Raw genomic sequence first — 19,964 nt, 5'->3', positions numbered from 1 at the left:
CCCTCCTCTCTTCTCGTCTCTGGCGCCGACCCGCCCCCGAGCCCCAAATATAGGCCTGTCATTGCTCCGGCCGCACGTCGCTCTTGCCCCTCGGACGCGCTCTATTGGTTCTTGGCGGGGATACGGCCGGCCCCCTCTCGCCGATTGGGCAATCTCTCCAAGGCGCGGCGTTCGATTGGCCTCCTGCGCGGGCTGCTAGGATTGGCTCAGGTTTTCTTCCCCGCTCCTCCGCCTCCTCCCGCCTCGGGGCACAACACGCCAGCGCGAGGACTCGTGCGTCAATCCAGAGACCTGTGTCGTGCTGATTGGATACACCCGCCCCCTTCTCGTAAGCCAATTGGTCGGGAGGCGGAGCTAGGCTGATCAGGGGCGGGAAGTCGTCCGTCAAGTTTGGAGCCGTTTTCAATTGGTCGTGGGGGGATATTCTGCCCTGAAGTCATTGGCTGGTCCAGGAAGTGGGTGGGGAAAGCGGAGGAAGGCATGGAGAGTGGGCGTTAGAGGCCGCGTACCTAATGGGAGAAAGACAGGCGCCTTCAAAGCGGGGGCCGGGCTGAAGTCATCTGCCAATGAAGACAGCCCCTGGGCTGGTAGGGAGGAGCCGCGAAAGAGGGTCCACCCCTCTTCTTCGTTGGCCCTGTTATCGTTCCTCCCAGAGTGTCCAATAGTTTGGCGAGTGGGCGGTAACCGCTCCTAAGGCGTGTGAAACGGGGCGTAGCAGGCAGGCTTGGAACCTGGGCGCATCCTTCCACCTCCCTTGGGTCCTGGCCGGGCAGGCCGGTCCCTGTCTGTGAGCTGCAGTCTTTCTCCAAGTGCCTGTATTTGGCATATCTTTGAGACACAGAAGAAGGAAGAAAAGAAAGGAAGCAGGAGACGATGCCCCAAGTCACTGGCATCACGCATAGCTGAATTGGTTGGGAAGCGCCATGGAGGCATGGAGTATTTGTCCTGCTTCTGTGTGGTTACGTGACCGTGGGACAGTTATTCTCCTCTGCACCTCCATTTCCCTGGTGTTGTGAGGACGCCGCAGAAGGTACAGGTGGGAGTCCCTGATCCCCTCCCACGGCTGCCTCCTAACGCCTACTGGTCCTTCAGATCTCAGCTCAGTGGTCTTTTCTAGCGGGAAAACTTCCCTGACCTCCCGCGCTGAGTGCTCACGTGAGCCCTATTCGTTCGGATTTACTTTTGCATGTATACTGTCATTTTCTTAATTATTTGAATCTCCCCCTCCGGATTTTTGCATCTCCAGCGCTTAGCAGCAAGAAGCACTCAGTAACCGTTTGCTGAATGAATACCTGGATGAATACGGGGAATGACTTGTGGTTGAAACTTGCTAGGCACTGGTGCTTTGGCAAACCAGGAGGCATTTGCCCTGGGTCACCCAGTCAAGATGGGCAGTCATTTCTGCCCATCTCCTCTAGGTGGAGGAAAGTAAGATAAATCCAAGGGAAATGCAAGTGAGAACTGCATCAGAATCGCCCGTGGCAAGGCAGGCAATGCTTGTAAAAACGCAGTGCTCTTAGGCCCACACAGATCTGGGGAGTGAAGCCTAGGGATCTGTATTTTTATAAACTTCCTGGGTGATCATTAGAGGTTTTTTGGGTTTTTTAAAAAATATTTATTTATTTGGTTGCACCAGGTCTTAGTTGCAGCAGGCGGTCTCCTTAGTTGCGGCTCGCCAGCTCCTTAGTTGTGGCATGTGAACTCTTAGTTGCGGCATGCACGTGGGATCTAGTTCCTTGACAAGGGATCGAACTCAGGCCCCCTGCATTGGGAGCACGGAATCTTATCCACTGGACCACCAGGGAAGTCCCTCGTTAGAGTTTAAGAAATATTGGTCCAGAAGACCCTTGTTATTCAAAGTGTGGTCCCTGTTGTAAATCAACTATACTTCACCTAAAACAAACAAACAAACAAACAAAAACAACAAAGTGTGGTCCCTGGATGGAGCAGGGCCTTTTAGGTTTCTCAGGAATCACCTGGGGATTTGTCAAGTGCAGATTCTGATTCAGGAGGTCCCAGATCCTGCTTTTCTAACATATTACCAGGCAGTGCTGACGGTGCACAGTCCACACTTTGAGTAGCAAGGGTCCACAGCAGTGGTTCTCAAATTTGGTTGCATGTGAGAATCACCTGGGGGCTTAAAAAAAATCCAGATACCCAGGCCTTGCCCTAGACTGATTAAATAAGGGTTTCTCAGGATGGGAACCAGACATTAGTAATGAAAATTCCTGAGATGATTCCAACATGCCACTAATCTGATAAGAGGATTTTCTAGAGCAGTGGTTTTCAAAGTGTGGTCCCTGCATCAGCAGCATAAACACCACCTGGGAAGTTGTTAGAAAGTCACGTTTTTGAGCCCCACCGTAGACCAAATGAATTGGAAACCTGGGCCCCGTAACCCGTTTTAACAGTCCTTCCAGGCAATTCTGAGGCATATGGAACTTGGAGAAACTCTAAGAGTATTTGGGACTGCAGGGCCAGGTGACTCCGATTCCTTCTTGAGATTCACACCTCCTTGCCCCCTCCACCGTTCGATTCAGTCTGGCCAGGGGAGATGGGGACTCTGAAGAGTTGCGGACAGACGGCCCTTCCCTGGCACCCCCAGAGACAGAGATCAGCAAAGGTCATCACTTTTAAGCAAGGCTGACCTAAAGTTCAGGGATAAATCTGGGGAAACAGTTATGTGACCTGGGGTAATCTGGCCTTTGGAAAGAACCTCCCTGGTGTGCAGACTCTTTTCATGTGTGGGAGGGGAGAGATTCAGAGAGGGCCTCTGAGGTCCAGAGACAGAGCCCTGGGCTGAGGGAGGGACTGGGGACCGGAGACACACACAGAGCCCCTAGTGGTGATGGGGGAGTCCCAGAGAGAGGAACAGAAAGAGAGAGATCTCAGATAGGACCCAGTGAGCCAGAAAGAGACCCAGGGAGAAAGCTCGAGCTAGAGAGACATCGCTCCCCTGGGGCTGGTCCTCCTGGGTAATTAAGTGCTGACCGTGCAGGTAAGTGAGCAGCTGTGAAGCCCATCTCCCAGCACGGGGTAGGCTACCCCGGCGGCACGGCACTCTCCTTACCTGGCAGGAACTTTCATAGCCCTGAGTCCCTGCCAGGGCTGGGCACCTGTCTGCTCCACCTCGCCGGGGCTTGGCACACCAGGGTGGGAGGAGGAGTCCTCAGCAAACACTGGACAGAATAACAAAAGTGCCCCGTCGTGGGGCCCTGACGGTGAGCCCAGTGCTAAGTGCTTCCTGGGCATCTTTTACGTCCTCACAGGTGCGCCTGGTGGTTGAAGTGTGGAGGCTTGGAAGGCGGCAGAGGCCAACTGCATGAGATGCCAGGACCACCCAGGGCGGCCTGCATTGAAAGCTGGGGCGTCAGAACGGCCGGGGTTCTCTAAGGGGGCTGAAGATGGAGAGGGCTCTTCTCTTCCCGGGACTGCACAATGAGGAAGTGACAGGCCCGGGGTTGGATCCAGATTCCAGGGAGCCCAAGCTCTCTCCCCCAAAACCCCGTAGCTCTGACTCCTCAAATCGCCCAGGTGTTTGACAAACGATCACTCGCCAAGGACAGATCCTGATAACGTGCTTTTAATTGCACTTATTCCAAAGGTATTTCCTTTCCCGGTTAAAATAAAAAGGACGCATGATGAAGGCGGGCTGTGTGTTTGAGTGGGGCGGCGATCTCTGTGCTCCCGGGCCGGGCCTTCTCCCGAGCCTCGCTGGACAGTCCCAGCACCGGCCGGCACGGGGCGGCTCTCCTTGCCGGAACCTCCCAGCCCCATCCTGACCCCGATCCCTTCAGAGAGGTGTGGCCTGTGTGTCCCTTCAGCGGGAGAAGGCCCAGGGCGCCGCCCCTCAGGTGGACATGATGCCGCTCTTCTCACCCTTGACCTTGAGGAACTCGGCCATGCTGGAGAAATACTTCTGGTTGGCCTCAGCCACCTTCTTCTCTGCTGCTTGTGGGTTCACAATCTCCAGGCCCTGGGCAGGTGGGGGAGATGGCATGGGGTGGGGAGACGGGCCTGGGCCCTAACAATGCCCCCCGCCCCAGCTCCCCCAGCTCCCAGTGAAGGAATCATGAAATGTCAGGGGCCCACGGGCCCTTCCCAGTGGCCCTTGGGCTCTGGGCAAACATGTGGACAGTCTGCCAGCCCCCAAATCTCCCCCACCTTGGGAGATTCTAACTCTGTGGGCCGGGGGGTGGGGGAAGAGGGGAGGACCTGGGCATCTGCATTTTTAGCAGGTTCCCCAGGAGATTTTAAAAACACCACCATTGGAGAACAGCTGATCCTGTTCGGTTCCTGAATAAGGAAACTGAGTCCCAGAAGTAAGTGGCTTGCCTGCAGTCCCAGCACAAATTGCACCAACCCCACCGAGGATTTAATGACCAGCTCTGGGGACCCGACGCGTGGCAGGCATTGTTGTGAATGTTTTACACACGGTGATTCTCATCTTCTCACTGAGGCCTCCCCTGGAGGCTCCCCATCTCCCTTAGTCCTTTCAGTCTCCAGCACCTTCCACCTTCCAACACACTATGTATCTTAGTTATCTGTCCCCCTGCCCCCCCCAAGCTCTGGGAGGGCAAAACTTCCTGTCTCTGTTTTGTGGCTCTGTCCCGGCGCCTGCAACAGCGCGCGGAATTTAGCAGGCGCTCAGCAGACACCCGCTGACGGAGGGAATGAGCTCTCGTACTCCTCAGATCCCAAGGGCACACTAGCGCCATCTGGTGGGTGAATAAACCGAGGCACGGGCCCGACAGCTGAGTGACCTGCCCTGGCTCCACCCCGTGCTCTGGGGGCCGGCGGGGGTCCCGACCGCCCAGCCCACCTACCTAGGACCTTTCCTGTGCGGGGCGCTGAGGTGGCCCCAGCCACCCGGCTCTCGGAAGGTGGGGACCCAGAGCCTCAGGGAGGGACTGAGCCTGCTCGAGGTCAGAGAGACCAACTGGTCCCTGATAACTTCACCGAGTGCAGGGAACCCAGATACGCCCTTCAGGGGCTTCATCGGTGCCCACTCCCCCCACGGCAGCCCTGAGAGGGGCCCTGTCGTGTGTGCTCCTTCCGCAGGCGAGGCAGCTGAAGCCCAGGAGGGGAAGGGGTTCTCCCTGGGCCTCCTGACCCCAGCGGGGCCGGTACCTGGAGCGGGGTGAAGGCCACGCTGGAAGCAGTCCCCGAGGAGCGGTCGCGGATGGTGGACTTCCCGCCATACACCACGCTCTGCTTCTGCAGGGTCCGCTGTGGGGAGGGCCAGGGAGGTGCAGACTGTGGCTGGGGCCCACGCGCCCGAGCCCGCCGCCCCTCACCATCAGCCCCCTCCCCCGCCCGCGGCCGTACCTGCAGCGTCTTGGAGATCCTGGCTTTGGTGGCCTCGTTCACCTGTGTCTGCCGCACCCGCCCGCTGCCCGACTTGCCCAGGTGGCCCAGGCTGAAGCCCAGGTCCTCCTGGTAGGCGTCCTCCTCGATCTGGTGGGAGGGGAAGGCGTCCTGTGTCAGCTGCCTCCTTGGTCAGCTAGAGGCCCAGGCATCCACCCCATCAGCCGGCCCTGTTCAGGCACCTACTGGGCCCCAAGTGCAGTGAGCCTTGCTGGGCCCCAGCAAGGAAGTCAGGCCCCGTTACTGCTCCCTGAGCTCACAGCTGAGAGGGGCCGTGCGTGTGCGTGTGCGTGCGTGTGGTGTAAGAACTGAAATGGGTTTCACTGATGAAACGGCATCTGAGCTAGTTCTTGCAGGATCAGTAGGGTGAGGCTTGGGTAACAAGAGCCTGGCAGGGGTGGAGCCTGGGGAAGCGCGTGTACAGCGGGGCGGGGGAGGGAAGAGGGGAGGGACGAGACTGAACAGCCTCCAGATCCTGGGTGGATGGGAAGCCTCGGGGCGAGGGGACTGGTGCCGGGTGGATGGGGCGGGGAGAGACTGGAGGCCGGGGTGGGGGGGACCAGGGCGGAGGCTAAGGTGTTGTCCCGGATCTGGGGCGGGGGGGCATGGCCACAGATGGAGAGGAAGGAATGCAGCAGGGGGCGGGGGCAGAGCGGGGTGGGCTCTGACCTCCCCGAAGCTCATGCGGTTGGCCTGCTTCCGGATCTCCGTCAGCCCCAACCGCTCCTTCATCTTGCGGTACCTGGGGACAGGGCAGGGGGTCAGCTGGGAGGGTGCAAGCCTCTTCCCTTCCCATTCCGTCCCAGCCCGACTGGTCCCCGGGCCCCACCTGCGGCCGCCTCGCTTCTTACGCTGCCCGTCGAGGGGCGCGGGCAGCGGCTTCACCTGCTTCACGGGCGGCGGCTCCTGCCACTTGTCGAACTTGCGCTCGATCTCATCCTTCAGCTCGTAGCCCACCTGCGGAGGACGGGGCGGGGGCCCCACAGCTGCTCCCTCGGGCCTGGCCTGTCCGCCCGGCCCCCCCGTTCCCACGCGGCCCTGGAGGACCTCGACCCTCTGGGCTCTGCGGGTTTAAGTCGCACCTACCACGCGATGCTCCCACACTGTATCTCGGCTCAGCCCTCTCCTCTCGACGCTCCCGCGCCCGCTGCCCACCCTCCGCCCCAGCTCTCCTCAGGTCAGTCAGTGGCGACGCCCTGGAGTCGGTCACACCCCGAGAATCCCGCCAGGCTCTTCCTTCAGGAAGGACCCCAAATCGGCCCCCTTTCAGCACCCCCACTGAGGCCAAGCTCTCCCCAGGGTGCGAGGCTGCAGGTGATCTGCCCCCATCCCGCCAGCCTCCTCTCCCCGGAGCTCGCTGTGCTCCAGCCTCAGGGCCTGTGCACCGACCATTCCCTCTGCTTGAGACACCCTTCCCCCCAGCATCCACGGGACTCGCATGCTAAGTGCACTCAGGTCTATGTTAAACCCTCACCTCCTCAGAGAAGCCCGCCCTGAGTTCCAGGTTCATCAGTCTCACCTCCCTCGCCACCCCCAACGCCCCGCATCTGTCTCCCAGCCTTTACTCAGCACCACTGGACACACCGCAGATCTACCGCTCTTGTCTTCTCGGCCCGCCCCCAGCCAGAATGGAGATGCCACAGAGGCGGGGTTTTTGTCTGTGCGGTTCACTGCTGTACCCCCAGCACCCAGGCCAGTGGTCAGAGAGAGACTGAACCCCTGAACCCACAGTGCCAGGGTGGGTGCTCGGAAAACAATCATGCACAAGACAGAAAACACCTACTCTCCCAGAACAAGTCCGCCAAGGCGCACAGGTTGATGGAATAATTACGTGAACAATGACAGTGCCGGTAGAGGGGACAGATCCTGGTGCAGTAGGCAAATAAATACCTCCCCCTCCCCCGAAGGTGTCCACAACCAACTCTCTGGTCCCTGTGAAAGTGTCACTTTACTTGACAAAAGGGACTTTGCAGATGTGACTGGGCTAAGGATCTGAAACGGGGAGAGGGTGCCTTAGATGATCAGTGCGGACCCAGTGTAATCACTGGGTCCTTAAAGGAGTCAGAGGAGATGTGAAGACAGAAGCAGAGTCAGAGAGAGCTGGGAAGATGCCACGCTGGCTTTGAAGATGGAGGAAGGGGCCACAAGCCAAGGGACGCGGGCGGCCTGTGGAAGCTGCAAGAGGCAGCGGAGCCATCCTCGCCTTGAGCCTCCGGAAGGAATGAACCCTGCCAACACCTTGATTTCAGCCCAGGGAACCCGCCGTGAACTTCTGACCTACAGAACTCTAAGACAGTAACCCTGTGTTGCTTTAGGCCACTAAACTTGAGGTAATCTGTCACAGCAGCAGCAGCGGGAAACTCGTACAGCAAGGGGAGGGGACGCTGACCTCGGCGGGGCCACGACAAACACCCCCGCCTCTGCCCTGTTAGGACAGCGCTCGCCGTGGCGGGCCCTCTACTGACAGCTCTCCCTGAGACAGACCGCGTACCGCCCAGACAGACGCCGCCCGCCCCTCACCTTCCCCTCCGCGCTCTCGTGGAAGCTGTCCACTCGGGCTGCCAGCGTGCACTTGGCAGCTACCAGCCGGGCCGCCTTCCGCCGGAGATCCTGCAGCAACGGACAGGAAGGCAGAGTCAGCGCGGGGGGTGCAATCAGACCCCCGCCTTTCCACAGCGCTGGCCACCGTGTCAGCATGTCACCTTTACCGCTACCGCCTTACTGCAATAACGTGTTACAGTAACAAATTATCAGTCAGTGATAACGATAACCTACTTCCCCGTTTGCACAGAAGACTGAATTGCATTACTACAGATGGAAGATTATCAGATATGGAGAAAATACCTACATTATGATTAAAATTTAAAACATCCATCTGTGTATCACCAAAAATGGTGTCACGTGCTACGAAAGGTAGGGGCCAAGTTCTGAGAAACACCAAGATGGTACCTGTCACACCCACAGCCCCAAGTCTCGGTGACTAGTAGTAATGGTAGTGGTAGCAATGATAATAATGATAAGAAGAATAACAGTAATAATAATAACATAGTAAGCCAGCAGCAGCTAGGCGTAGAGGAGAATTTAACCCTAAGAAGTCTGGCCTTGGCCCTGGCTCCTGGGTGGTGATCTGTGCTGGCAGGGGCCTGGGTAAGCCAGAGAACAGCGCTGTGACTTAGGGTGGGGTCTCTGCGTCACAGGGTCCCAGCCATGTCTGTGCCCCCGAGCCTTGGCAGAGACTGAGCCCCGAGGCCCCGCGGGGCTTCCCGGCGGCGCCTGTGCGCACTGTCTCAGGCGGCGCCGCGTTCGGGACTTCTGGACCCTGCCCTCGTGCCTTCCCCTCGGCTAGCGTTACTCTGGGTGCCCTCACTCTGATAAACCGTAACCCTGGGTGGATCAGCTCAAGGTGAGCCCTGTGAGTCCTTCTAGTGGCCACTGAACCTGACCGTGGTCTAGGGAACCCCGAACTCACAAGCTTCACGCTTCCGTTGCTTTTTACGTGCGAGGCCTGATGTCAAGGTGTTTCGTACGAGTGAGCCCTCGTCTCGACCCCATGAAGCAGGTTCAGTTCACCCCACTTACAGACGGGGAGCCTGGGGGGGGGGGCCAGGACTCCAACCTGGCCTATCAGCTCCAGCGCCCTTGTTCGTACACCCTGTGTGGCCCATCCTCCAGGGTCCTGACCCCTGTCGTCAGCAGTGACCCCGGGACCCGGGGAGCAGCAGGGGGCGGGGGGTGCCCTTTGGGGCACAGCATAAGGTTCCAAGGGGGGTGGGACTCACCGGGGGCAGGGACTGCACGATGTCGCTGTGGTAGATGTAGCCGGTGTGCGGCAGCACTGAGGTGGATGAGAAGCCGGACAGCGTCTTGCGCTGGGCCCCGAGCAGCATGATGTTGCAGGCGGGCATCTTGGAGAGGTTGGTCAGGCCGCCGGCCACCCCTGCAGCGGGAGGGAGGGAGGGAGGGAGGGGGTCAGAAGGAGCGAGGGCATTTGTCTGGGGGCTCACCGTGCGCTGCACCTTCACAGGAGTTTCTGCGTGGAGCCCCGAGGCGGCCCCGCCAAGGAGGGCCGACGTGTCCCACCTCCGACAGGGGTTTGGAGGAGGCTCAGAGAGGTGACGCCACTTGCTAAAGGTGCACAGGGAGCCAGCTGGCCCAGCAGGAACCGGACCCACGTCTGCGAAGCCACACAGGCCCTGCTCCGTGCCTTGGAGTGGTTTTCAGCACGCTGGGGGCTCGTGACGATAGGGCCCGGGTGTGCGCCACCTCTGGGCTCCCCTGAGCGTGTCTGCGGACGTCGGGGAGGGGACGAGGAGCTGCAGGTAAATACTGTAAGTAGTTCTACCTCTGAGGTGGGACCGCTGTGCGCAGGGCCCTGTGCTGGGCGCTTTTAAGGATTAGGTAAATGGTCTCATCACACACACGAGTCCTTGAAACAAGCCTCCAACACCTGTGCGGGAGCAGAACAGCCCCCACGGTCACTGACATCACCATCCCTGGAACCTGCAACTACAGTGCCACATGCAGCCAAAGGGACTCTGCAGATACGAGCAAGTTAAGGACCCCGAGAAGGGGAGATTATCCTGGAGGATCCTGGTGGGCTCAATGTAATCACGAGCGTCCTTAAAAGTGGGAGAGAAAAGCAGAGTCAGAGTGGCACGAGAGGAGACTTTCAAGACAGAGAAAGGGGCCGCGAGCCAAGGGATGCAGGCGCCCCTGGAAGCTGGAAAAGGCAGGGAAACGGCTTCCTCCCCTGACCCACCATAGAGGACCGCAGCCCTGCTGACACTTTCATTTTAGCCCCGTGAGGCCCACAGTGGACTTCTGACCTCCACAACTGTCGGATGATAAACTGTGTCGTTCAAGCCTCTTGGTTCGTGGTCATTTGTTACAGCAGTCACAGGAAACTAGCACAACCCCCAATCGCCACTGGGGAAACTGAGGCACGTGACACCGTTTGCCCGAAGATGTGAGGTCAGCGAGGGGGGAAGCAGGATCCACACCTGAGCTTATCCTTCCCCGACACCACTGCTTCTACCTGCAACTCTGCACACACCTGCCCCCAAGACTGTGTTATGCACTGAACTGTGCCCCCCCCCCAAATTCACACATTGAAGTCCTAACCCTCCCCCCACCACACCTCAGAATGTGACTGTATTTGGAGACAGGGTCTTTAAAGAGGTGATCAGGGACTTCCCTGGTGGCGCAGTGGTTAAGACTCAGCGCTCCCAATGCAGAGGGCCCAGGTTCGATCCCTGGTCAGGGAACTAGATCCCACATGTATGCCGCAACTAAGGAGCCAGCGAGCTGCAAATAAGGAGCTGGTGAGCCGCAACTAAGGAGCTGGCGAGCCACAATTAAGGAGCCCGCCTGCCACAACTAAGACCCAGCGCGACCATATTAAAAAAAAAAAAAAAAAAAGGTGATCAAGGTGAAATGATGTCACAGGATGGGCCTTAATCCAATGGGACTGATGCCCTTACGAGAGGAGGAGACTAGGACACAGTCACGCATGGAGGGAAGACCACATGAGGACGTAGTGAAAAGGTGGCCATCTACACACCAAGGAGAGAGGCCTCAGAAGGAACCAGCCCTGCTGACACCTGATCTCAGTCTCCCAGCCTCCAGACTGTGAGAGGATAAACCTCAGTTGTTGAAGCCACCCCCCAACCTATGGTACTTTGTTACAGCAGCCCGAGCTGACTAATACGGCTGCTTTATCAAACTCCCCCAGAAAGTGTTTCTCGGTTGAAGGGGCCAGGAGCCTGAGGGGGCACTCTGAGGCCGCAGAGAGCCCCCGAGGAGGAAGGGACCCACTGTTTAGTCCTAACACACTGCCAGGACCAGTGCCCCCTCTTGTGGAGAATACTGAGGCTCAGAGAGCTGACTTTACTACTGCCAGGCGGCCCCGTGGGCCCGTGGCAGAGCTGGGAGCTGCTGGGATGCCCAGCCTTTCCACCAGCCACGCCGCCTCTCCCCTTGGCTGACCCGGCTCAGGGCCCCCATCCTTCCTCCGTGTCTGTGTGAAGAGCAAGCCGGCCGACCTCTGTGGCCTCCGGGAGAGATGAGAGGGTGGGGGCGAGGGGACACGGTCCCGGGGCCCCAGGGCCAGACCCCCATTTTACAGAAGAGGAACAGACTTCCCCAAGGTCACGCGGCCCGCGGGGCCGTCGCTGCGTGGGCACGGGCCTCACCCATGATCTTGGCGGCGGTGGACGCCCCGATGATGATGGAGAGGTTGGGCGCGATGAAGGACATGCGCGACTCCACGTACTCGTAGATCCGGTGCTTGGAGGCGTTGAGCTCCAGCGCCATGTCGCAGGCCTCCTCCAGCCGTTCCAGCTCCTCCTCCGACAGCTGCTGCCTGCGGGGCGGGGCCGGGGGCGGGGCGGGGGCGAGGCTGGGACGACCGGACCTTCGAGCTTCAGCAGGTGCCGTCTGAGCGGCCCGGGGCCGCGTCCTCCCAGCTGCGCGCGCGCGCGCGTGTGTGTGTGCGCGCGCGCACACGCGTGTGCGGCTTCTCCGCAGCTATCGCTCCCGCCGGCCCGAGGCCTGGAGGCCAGGGCTGCCGGGAACCCGTCCTCGGTGGTACCACCTCCCTGCCCAGTCCTGTCTCCGTCTCGGGGAGGCGCCCCTGCCCAGGCCATGCCAGAGCCGCGCCTCTGCAGGCGCTCCCTCTGCCTGAGACGCTCTCCTGCCGAGGCCCCCCACACCCGCGGGCCTCAGCCCTGCTGGCCACCCCTCGGAGCACGGTCAGCGCTGCGATCAACCGTTCCAGACCTCTGCTCCGGGGTGACAGACGCCCCCTTCTCCTAGGCACAGCATGGATGCCAGAGGGGCAGGTGGAGAGCCGGCATTCACCCCAGCGAGGGGATGACACGCCAGAGACGCACACCTCCAATTACGGGCCTGCCCCTTGCCTCAGCCTCGGAACCCCGGGCGCGGCTGGCTTCTCACGCCCGGGGAGCCCCGAGCCCAGCACGGTGCCTGGCTTGCGAGCCCAAGTGCCCTAGCCCCCGAGACTGACGGCCATGCCGCTGGCCGGACCCCGTGCGCACCCCTGGGTGGTGGAGGCGGTGACGCTGACGACCATGATGGTGGCGTTGGTCAGGATCTGCTGCAGGTTCTCGTTGTTCTTGCACTTGTCCAGGCTGTTGCCCAGCTCCTGGGGGGCGAGAGGGCGGGACAGGGGCCTGGCACTCAGGAAGCTCTAGAGCCTCTCGTGCTCCTGCACCCCCCCGATCCGTACCCGGGGCACTCCCCTGCCTCCCCCACTCCTGGCAACTCCGCTGCTCAAAGGATCCGCACCGTCTGCCCCGTGCGGGCTGACCCGGAAGCAGAGCCGAGCACATGGGCCACCCAGGGAAGACCCGCTGCCGCCACAGGCCTGTGGCCCGTGGCCACTCAGAGTGCGGGTCTGACCACGTCACTTCCCTGTGTGGGCATCCCCTGCCACCGCCCCCACCCGCCCCTGGACTCACGGGGGGCCCTGTGCACTGGTGACCCCGCCTTCACTTTCCCGTAAGACCCGGAGCCTCTGCAACTCGCCTCTCGCCTCCTCTCTTGTTCCCTGGATGCACCAGGCCTGTTGCCATCTCGGGGTCTTGGCACTCAGGACTGCCTCCCTGATTCTCATCCTGTCTCCGGCCACAGGCCGAGCGAGGGGAGCCTTCCCCTTAGCCCTGGGGGGGTCCGAGAGCAGGGCCCCGCCTCCCCTTCCCGTTAGTGGTAGTCGGGGAGCCCCTTCTTCCCGTTTACCTTGACGGTGCGGATGTAATCCAGCGCATTGGGGACCAGAGACTCCAGTTCGGGGAATCGCTTCGAGTACTTATCCCGGATGAACTTATGGATGATGTCTAAGGGCGACAGGGCGGAGAGGAGCCCGATGAGGGGCAGGCAGACTCTGCTGGCTCCCCCAGTACCCACTTCCCCTTCTTCCTTCAGCAGCAAAACCCCTAATTATAGCTGGGCTCACGGACACGCAGCACAAAGCTACATTTCCCAGCTGCCCTTATGGCTGGACGCAGCCATGGGAGTTAGTTCTGATCTACAAGATGTGAGCTGAAGTCACATGTGCAACTTCCAGGCCACTCCCTCAAAGGAAAAAACTGTGCCCTCCTCTTCTCTCCCGTCTTTTTGCTGATGAGGATGTGGAGGTGATGGCTGGAGGTGGGCAGTCACCTTGTACCATGAAACAGGTGGCAGATCAACGAGACAGAAAGAGCCTGGACTCCTCATCCAGACTTTCAAATGACAGGAAAATATGCTGCCTTTTCACGTAACCACTTGTCACAGGAGCTGAACCTGGATTCCAGCTAATACAGGGGCTTGGGGGCAGGACCCCGGGAAAGGCCAGCAGGGAAGACGGCCTGCGATCCTGCCTGCCCCTCCCTTGGGGATGGGAGGAGGCCGTGGGGGACACCGGGCAGGGCTGTCCCTGCTTGCCCTTCCCGGCACTCACTCAGCTCGTTCTCGATCTCCACCGTCAGGTTGTTGGCGTCCACGATGACCCGGTACTCGGGGGCCGCCTCCACCGGTCCCATCACTGTGAGGATGAGGAAGAGCCTGGTGTGGGTGTGTGTCTATGCACTCACCCCGTCCCAGATCCCACAGCTCAGGGAGACTGGGGATGCGGCTGGGGCGGGGCAGGGAGGGGCTGAAGAGGAAACTGGGGGACAGGTTTGCATATCTGCAAACCTCCCATCTCTCCCTCCAGGCCAGTCTAGACTTGACCCCATCTCGCCCTGGACCTAAACCCCCCTGGGGCTCACCACACCCTTAGACTAACAGCCCAGCTACCCAGAGCGATGTTTGAGGCCTCCCAAAAGGCCGGAAGCTCCGCGAGGACCAGCACCGGGTCTGCTTCCTGTGGCTGCACCCCGATGCGCCTGGCCCGCTGCAGTCGCTCCGTGCACACTTGCTGACTCAGTGACTCCGGTCTGGTCTCTGCGCCTTCCTGGCCCCATCCATCCTCTCATCACACCCCCGCTTTACTTCGTTCCAGCCATTAAAGGACTGATTACAGTGCCCTGAACACTTGGCCTGCTTCACTCTTCTCTTGGCCTTTGAATGTGCTGTTCCCTCTCCCTGGTACATCCCTTCCTCGTGTCTGTTTCTGGAAAACCCTTCAAGCTCTAATAATAACGACGATAATGACGATGATGACAGTATTATCACGAACAACTGACACACACAGGACTTACTGGGCATACGACACTGTTATAAGTGCCTTACGGGCATTAACTTATTTTATCCACCACCAGCCAGGGAGGCTGGTGTTAAATCAGGCCAATGTTGCAGAGAAGGAAACGGAGGGACACGGCCTGATGTCACCGAGCCAGCAGATGGCAGAGCTGAGAGCTGACTCCTGAGTCTGCGCTCTGAATCCTGATGCTCAAATGCCTCTATGTCCTTAAGACTCACAAGGCGCCTAAGAACCCCTCCCTCACCTTGCAGGAGGGGTCGGCTGTCTCCTCTGGGCTCCCGCCACACTCCCGCCACGTCCATTAGGCACCATCGCCACCCAGTTTTGAGGTGTTTCGTGTCCACCTTCCCCACCAGACACGGGGCGTGACTGGGTCTGACTTAAAATCCCCGAGCCTGGCCCACACCAGGAAATGTCACTTTTATGATTCCCCGCGACTCCCTGGCCTGGCATTTGAAACCCTGCAGGGTCTGGTGCCTTGCCAGCCTCCCCACCACTGTGGATGTCCAAGGTTTTGCAGGTGCAGCTCCCTTTCCCTGGGCGCACCCCCCGCCACCCCGTTCTTGGCCTGTCATGTGTATTCATGCTTCAAAGCCCAGCCGAGACATCAGTTCTTCCCTGACCGCGGCAGGGTCAGCCAGCTCCTCCTGTGGCTCCCGAGTGCCCTGGGCTCCCTCCATCCCAGCAGGCGCCGCCCACCAGTAACTGCTCCACCAGCCCCTGAGCGTTCTGAGAGCAGGGGCCCACACACGCCTGGCCCCCAGGGAGCCTCAGGAAAACTTTAAAGAACGTTTTAAAGGTTTAAAGTTTAACCCTGGTGGCACAGTGGTTGAGAATCTGCCTGCCAATGCAGGGGACACGGGTTCGAGCCCTGGTCCAGGAAGATCCCTCATGCCGCGGAGCAACTAAGCCCGTGCGCCACAACAAGAGAAGCCACCGCAACGAGAAGCCCACCGCAACTAGAGAGAAAGCCCGCGCGCAGCAACGAAGACCCAACGCAGCCGACAAGTTAATTAATTTTTTTAAAAAAGAAAGGGTGGAACAAGTGAGTCTCCCTGAAACTCTGCTCTGACTACACCATTCCTGTGCCAAAAAGCTTCCCTTGGCTCCCCGCTGCCGAGGAATTCCACTTGAGAGCCACAGCTTTCCAAGAAAAATGGGGGTGATGACGGCATTGTCCTCTTAGAGCTGGTCTGAACACTCAACAGATAACCCAGCTTTGCCCAGAGTTAGAAGTGAGGAGAGACTTTAATAATTTTTATGGATACTTTTTTATGTTTTCATGGTTACTTTCTATTTACCAAATGATACTAGTTTTCCATCCACAGTAGCAATATCTTTCCTTCTTGGGTAAACTGAAGGAAAAAAGTATGTGGATTTAAAAATGTGAAATAATAACTGTTTTACAGGTGTGGCAAAACTCTATAACTGATCAGGTTATCAATAAAGTTTGGGAAGCCTTGAGAGAAATCCTATCACGATTAGCCAGCGCTCAGCACAGAGCAAGGAGCTGACACTTAAGAAGTGTCAGCTTTAGGGACTTCCCTGCGCTTCCACTGCAGGGGGCCTGGGTCTGATCCCTGGCTGGGGAATTAAGATCCCGCAGGCTGCACAGTGCAGCCAAAAAAGAAAAAAGAAAACTTAAAAAAACGAAAGAAGTATCAGCTTTAGAATGCAGTACACTCTTGGGAGAGGAGGGGACTGGGCTGGGATGGAAGAGAAGAGGGCTCTGGTAAAGGGTGAGAGGAAGAGCCAACTTCCAAAGTCACCAGCAGCAAAAGAGCCGAGGGGTCTGGCCGGAGAAGAGCCGGGGTGGGGGTGGGCGAGGGCGAGGGCGAGGGCGAGGGCGAGGGCAAAGGTACCTTCCGAAGCTTTGGCCTGCTTGCTGATATACTCTTCAATCTTCATCATGATCTCAGCGAACTGTCCGGGGAGGAGCAGAGAGTCAGAACCCGGGACTCTCCAGGCAAAGCAGCTGCTGCCTGTGTCACCCCCGCCCCGGAGGTCCTCTCACCATCTTGCTGTCCCACAGCTTGGCGATGCTCTTGACCGAATCTCCAGAAAGATCCAGCTGGGTCTCCTCCTGCACATCCTCGATCGCCGGCTCCTCCTCTTCCTCCCCGTAGCTCCCTCCTTCCTCCTCTTCTGCCGCCTCCTCGAGGTCAGCTAGGAGCTCGTCGGCCAGAGACATCCCGAGGCCTGCAGGGAGGGTGAGTGGGGTCCCCACTCATTACTGGGAGAGGCCCCCCCGCCAGATGGCCCCAGTCCTTCTTGATCAACCTCACCAGCATGCACGCTCCACAAGGACAGGTACACTCTTTTGCTTTTTTCTCTAGCTCCTAACTGTGCCTGGCACATAACAGATGCTCAATAAATACCTGCTGAATGAATCCATGAACCCACTTCCCAGAACCAGATGGTCTCCAGTCAAAACTCACACTACCCACCCTTCTCACCTTCACTTCACTGGACAAGACACTGCACACCCCTCACACCACCACTTCACTAAGACTTAAAAGATACATCCCCGCCCTTGACAAGACCTCTCCTCACATCCTTTCCTTCTCCCCCTAGCAGAGGCCCCTCCCCACCAACTGTTGGGCCCCAAATGGGTGACACATCCTGCTCTCCTCAGCCATCAGGACAACCAGGCGGGGCCTAAAGTGTCTAGAGCCTCCAGGCCCATCACCTCGGGCTACGAGCAACTCCTCATCTACCCCAGGTGCTGTCCAAATATTAGTATTTTCGGTGAATCCCACGCAGTGGAAAAGGCTGCGAAGCACTACTCTACAAGGTACAATCCCCACCACTCTGTCCTCCCCAGTGCTTTGTTTTTTTAAAAATAAGAAACACTCCCTCTTCCTGTTCTTCTTCTCTTTCAATAAGACAAATGTAGAGGGAAGGGGGGGGGGAGGAATAAATGTGAGATTGGGATGGACATATACACACTACTATGTATAACATAGATAACTAATAAGAACCTGCTGTATAGCAAAGGGACCTCTACCCAATACTCTGTAAGGACCTATATGGGAAAACAATCTAAAAAAGAGCGAATATATGTATATGTATAACTGCTTCACTTTGCCATACAGAAGAAAGTAACACAGCATTGAAGACCAACTATACTCCAATAAAAATTAAAAAAAAAAAAGACAAATGCAACATGTACACACTACTATATAAAAAACAGGTAACCAACAAGTACCTACTGTATAGCACAGGGAACTATACTCAGTATTTTGTAATAACCTATAAGGGAAAAGAGTCTGAAAAAGAATAGATAGATATATATGTATATATATGACTGAATTACTTTGCTGTGCACCTGAAACTAACACAACATTGTAAATCAACTATACTTCAATAAAAAAAGTGAAATTAAAGAACAGGGGAATTCCCTGATGGTCCAGTGGTTAGGACTTGGCGCTTTCACTACTGTGGCCCCCGGTTCAATCCCTGGTTGGGGAATTAAGATCCTGAAAGCTGTATGGTGCAGCCAAAAGAATAAAGAAATAAAATAAAATTTACAGAAAGACGAACGGAGGCTGCAAATGTCCATGTCCGCAGAGGCTAAGTGGGTGACATAAGTGAGTGAAGCAGGCTGGGGGTTGGGCAACTGGAGAAGTGGAGCCTGGAGAGCTAGGGAATCATGCCTGATGTGAAAACTCAGCTGACACAACGCTTCAGAAACGCCCTGCCAGTGGGAACACGGGCTCCATGTTGCCAGGTTTTCTAATTTTTTTCAAGAAAAGTAAGAGAGTCAGAATTTTTATGTGTAACCTCCCAGTTTGAAAAGTTTCTTTCTAAGTGGTTAATTTAAACAGACCACCATGGCACAGGCCAAACTAAAACGATTACAGGAAAGATTTGGCCCTTGAGCTGCCGGTTTAGGACCCCTGGATGTTCAGTTGTCTCTGAGCTCAGTCTCCCCTCATACTCTCCTTTCTCTCTAAGATGCAATGTCCCCTTTATACTCACTTCTCTTTATAAGACACAGCTTTTCCTTGTAAACGCACCCACGTTATCTCACACACACCTTTCTCTAAAACTCTCGTTACTCTCGCTTTCTCTGAATAAGAGGAACTTTTCCTTTATTGGACATGACCTGCTCTCCATACATAAGACTCAAGTATCTCTTCTTATCCTCTCTTCTGTTTCCCCACTAAACTGTAAGCAAAACCAGGGGTGGTATCTGTCTGTTCACTGTTATATCTCCACCATCTAGTAGAATCTCCAGCACGTTGTAGGTATTCAAGAAATATTGGGCAAATGAATGAATGAACTTTATTTAATCCTTATACTTTATTTAATCCTTATATAATGAACTTTATTAAATCCTTTATTTAATCCTTACATCCTTAACTTTATTTAATAATTATACCTTATCCTTATTAAATCCTTTAATTTAATCCTTAAACCACATTATGGTTTCCTTTCTCCGGCTCTCTGGATATATTATTTTTTCATCCCAAAGGTAAGGGCGCAAACATTATTTCTTGCAGCGTGGATTATCTCTGACCCTGAGACTAGACCCTATCCCGCTGTTCTACATCCTATGAACCCTTTAGTTCACTTCAACACTTGAGATTCTCTAAATTTCTAACATTTTGTTTAATGTCCATCTTCCTCATTAAGCTTAAATTTGTATGAAAAGAGGGACCGTGTCCATTTTGTTCACTGCACACTATTTCCATCGCCCAGCGCAGCACCTGGCACGGAGTAGGTACCACGACCTCGCTTGATGCCAGCCAACCTCTCCAGCCTCAGCCCCCGCCACTATCCCCCATGCCCCTGAATCCTTCTCACGCTTTTTTCGCTTACCAACTTCTTCTCCTCACTTTAGGTCTTCATTCCCTCCCTTTTTACCAGCTCAACACCTCTTCATCCTTCAGTTCTCATATTCCAGTTCCCTGACCCACGCACCCCACTCTAGAGTAGATAGGTTGCTTGGTGATATACACCCCGCACGCCCTGTGGGTACCCTAAGGCACTTCACACATTTGTGATTATTTAAGTAACTACTTGATTAAGCCTGTCTCCCCAGGCACCATGCAAAGCGCCAAGAGGGCCGGGAACGATTTTTTGCTGCCGCTATATCCCCAGAGCCGTAACAATGTAGGAGCATTTGAGACCTTTGGGTAGTCGGTCTACGAAGGCCCGCCTTTCTCCTTACACACTTCCTCCCCCAGACCCAGGAAGCCAACCTCCCGCCCTTCCCTCGTCTCCATCACACTCACCTTTTCTCTTCTCGCACGATGGTTTCTAGGAAATTAGCTTCCCAGCAGCGGTCGACGCTCACTGATGACGTTTCACCCTTGCGCCGTCGTCGAAGCAAAGCTGCGCTCTGATTGGCCCCTGCACCGCGTCTTTCCTGGCTGCGTTTGGAACAACA

General features: G+C 56.8%; 1 protein-coding gene across 1 annotated transcript; it reads right to left on the bottom strand.

Moving 5' to 3' along the window:
* Positions 1-3,567: 3,567 nt before the first annotated feature.
* PRPF31 (pre-mRNA processing factor 31) lies at positions 3,568-19,963 on the bottom strand. Its single transcript, XM_007181397.3, has 14 exons — positions 19,810-19,963; positions 16,584-16,768; positions 16,432-16,492; positions 13,826-13,909; positions 13,123-13,220; positions 12,423-12,529; positions 11,559-11,728; positions 9,147-9,304; positions 7,888-7,977; positions 6,197-6,324; positions 6,037-6,109; positions 5,329-5,457; positions 5,131-5,229; positions 3,568-3,976 (listed from the first exon to the last, which is right to left on the bottom strand). The coding sequence occupies exons 2-14, from the start codon at positions 16,758-16,760 to the stop codon at positions 3,851-3,853; spliced, it is 1,500 nt and encodes a 499-aa protein (XP_007181459.1). The 5' UTR covers positions 16,761-16,768; positions 19,810-19,963; the 3' UTR covers positions 3,568-3,850.
* Position 19,964: the final 1 nt, after the last annotated feature.

The sequence above is a fragment of the Balaenoptera acutorostrata genome, chromosome 19 (genome assembly GCF_949987535.1).
Source record: "Balaenoptera acutorostrata chromosome 19, mBalAcu1.1, whole genome shotgun sequence".
In the NCBI taxonomy this organism is placed as follows: Eukaryota; Metazoa; Chordata; class Mammalia; order Artiodactyla; family Balaenopteridae; genus Balaenoptera; species Balaenoptera acutorostrata.
Note: the sequence above shows the minus strand (reverse complement) of the source record. Positions and strands in the feature narration are given on the sequence as shown.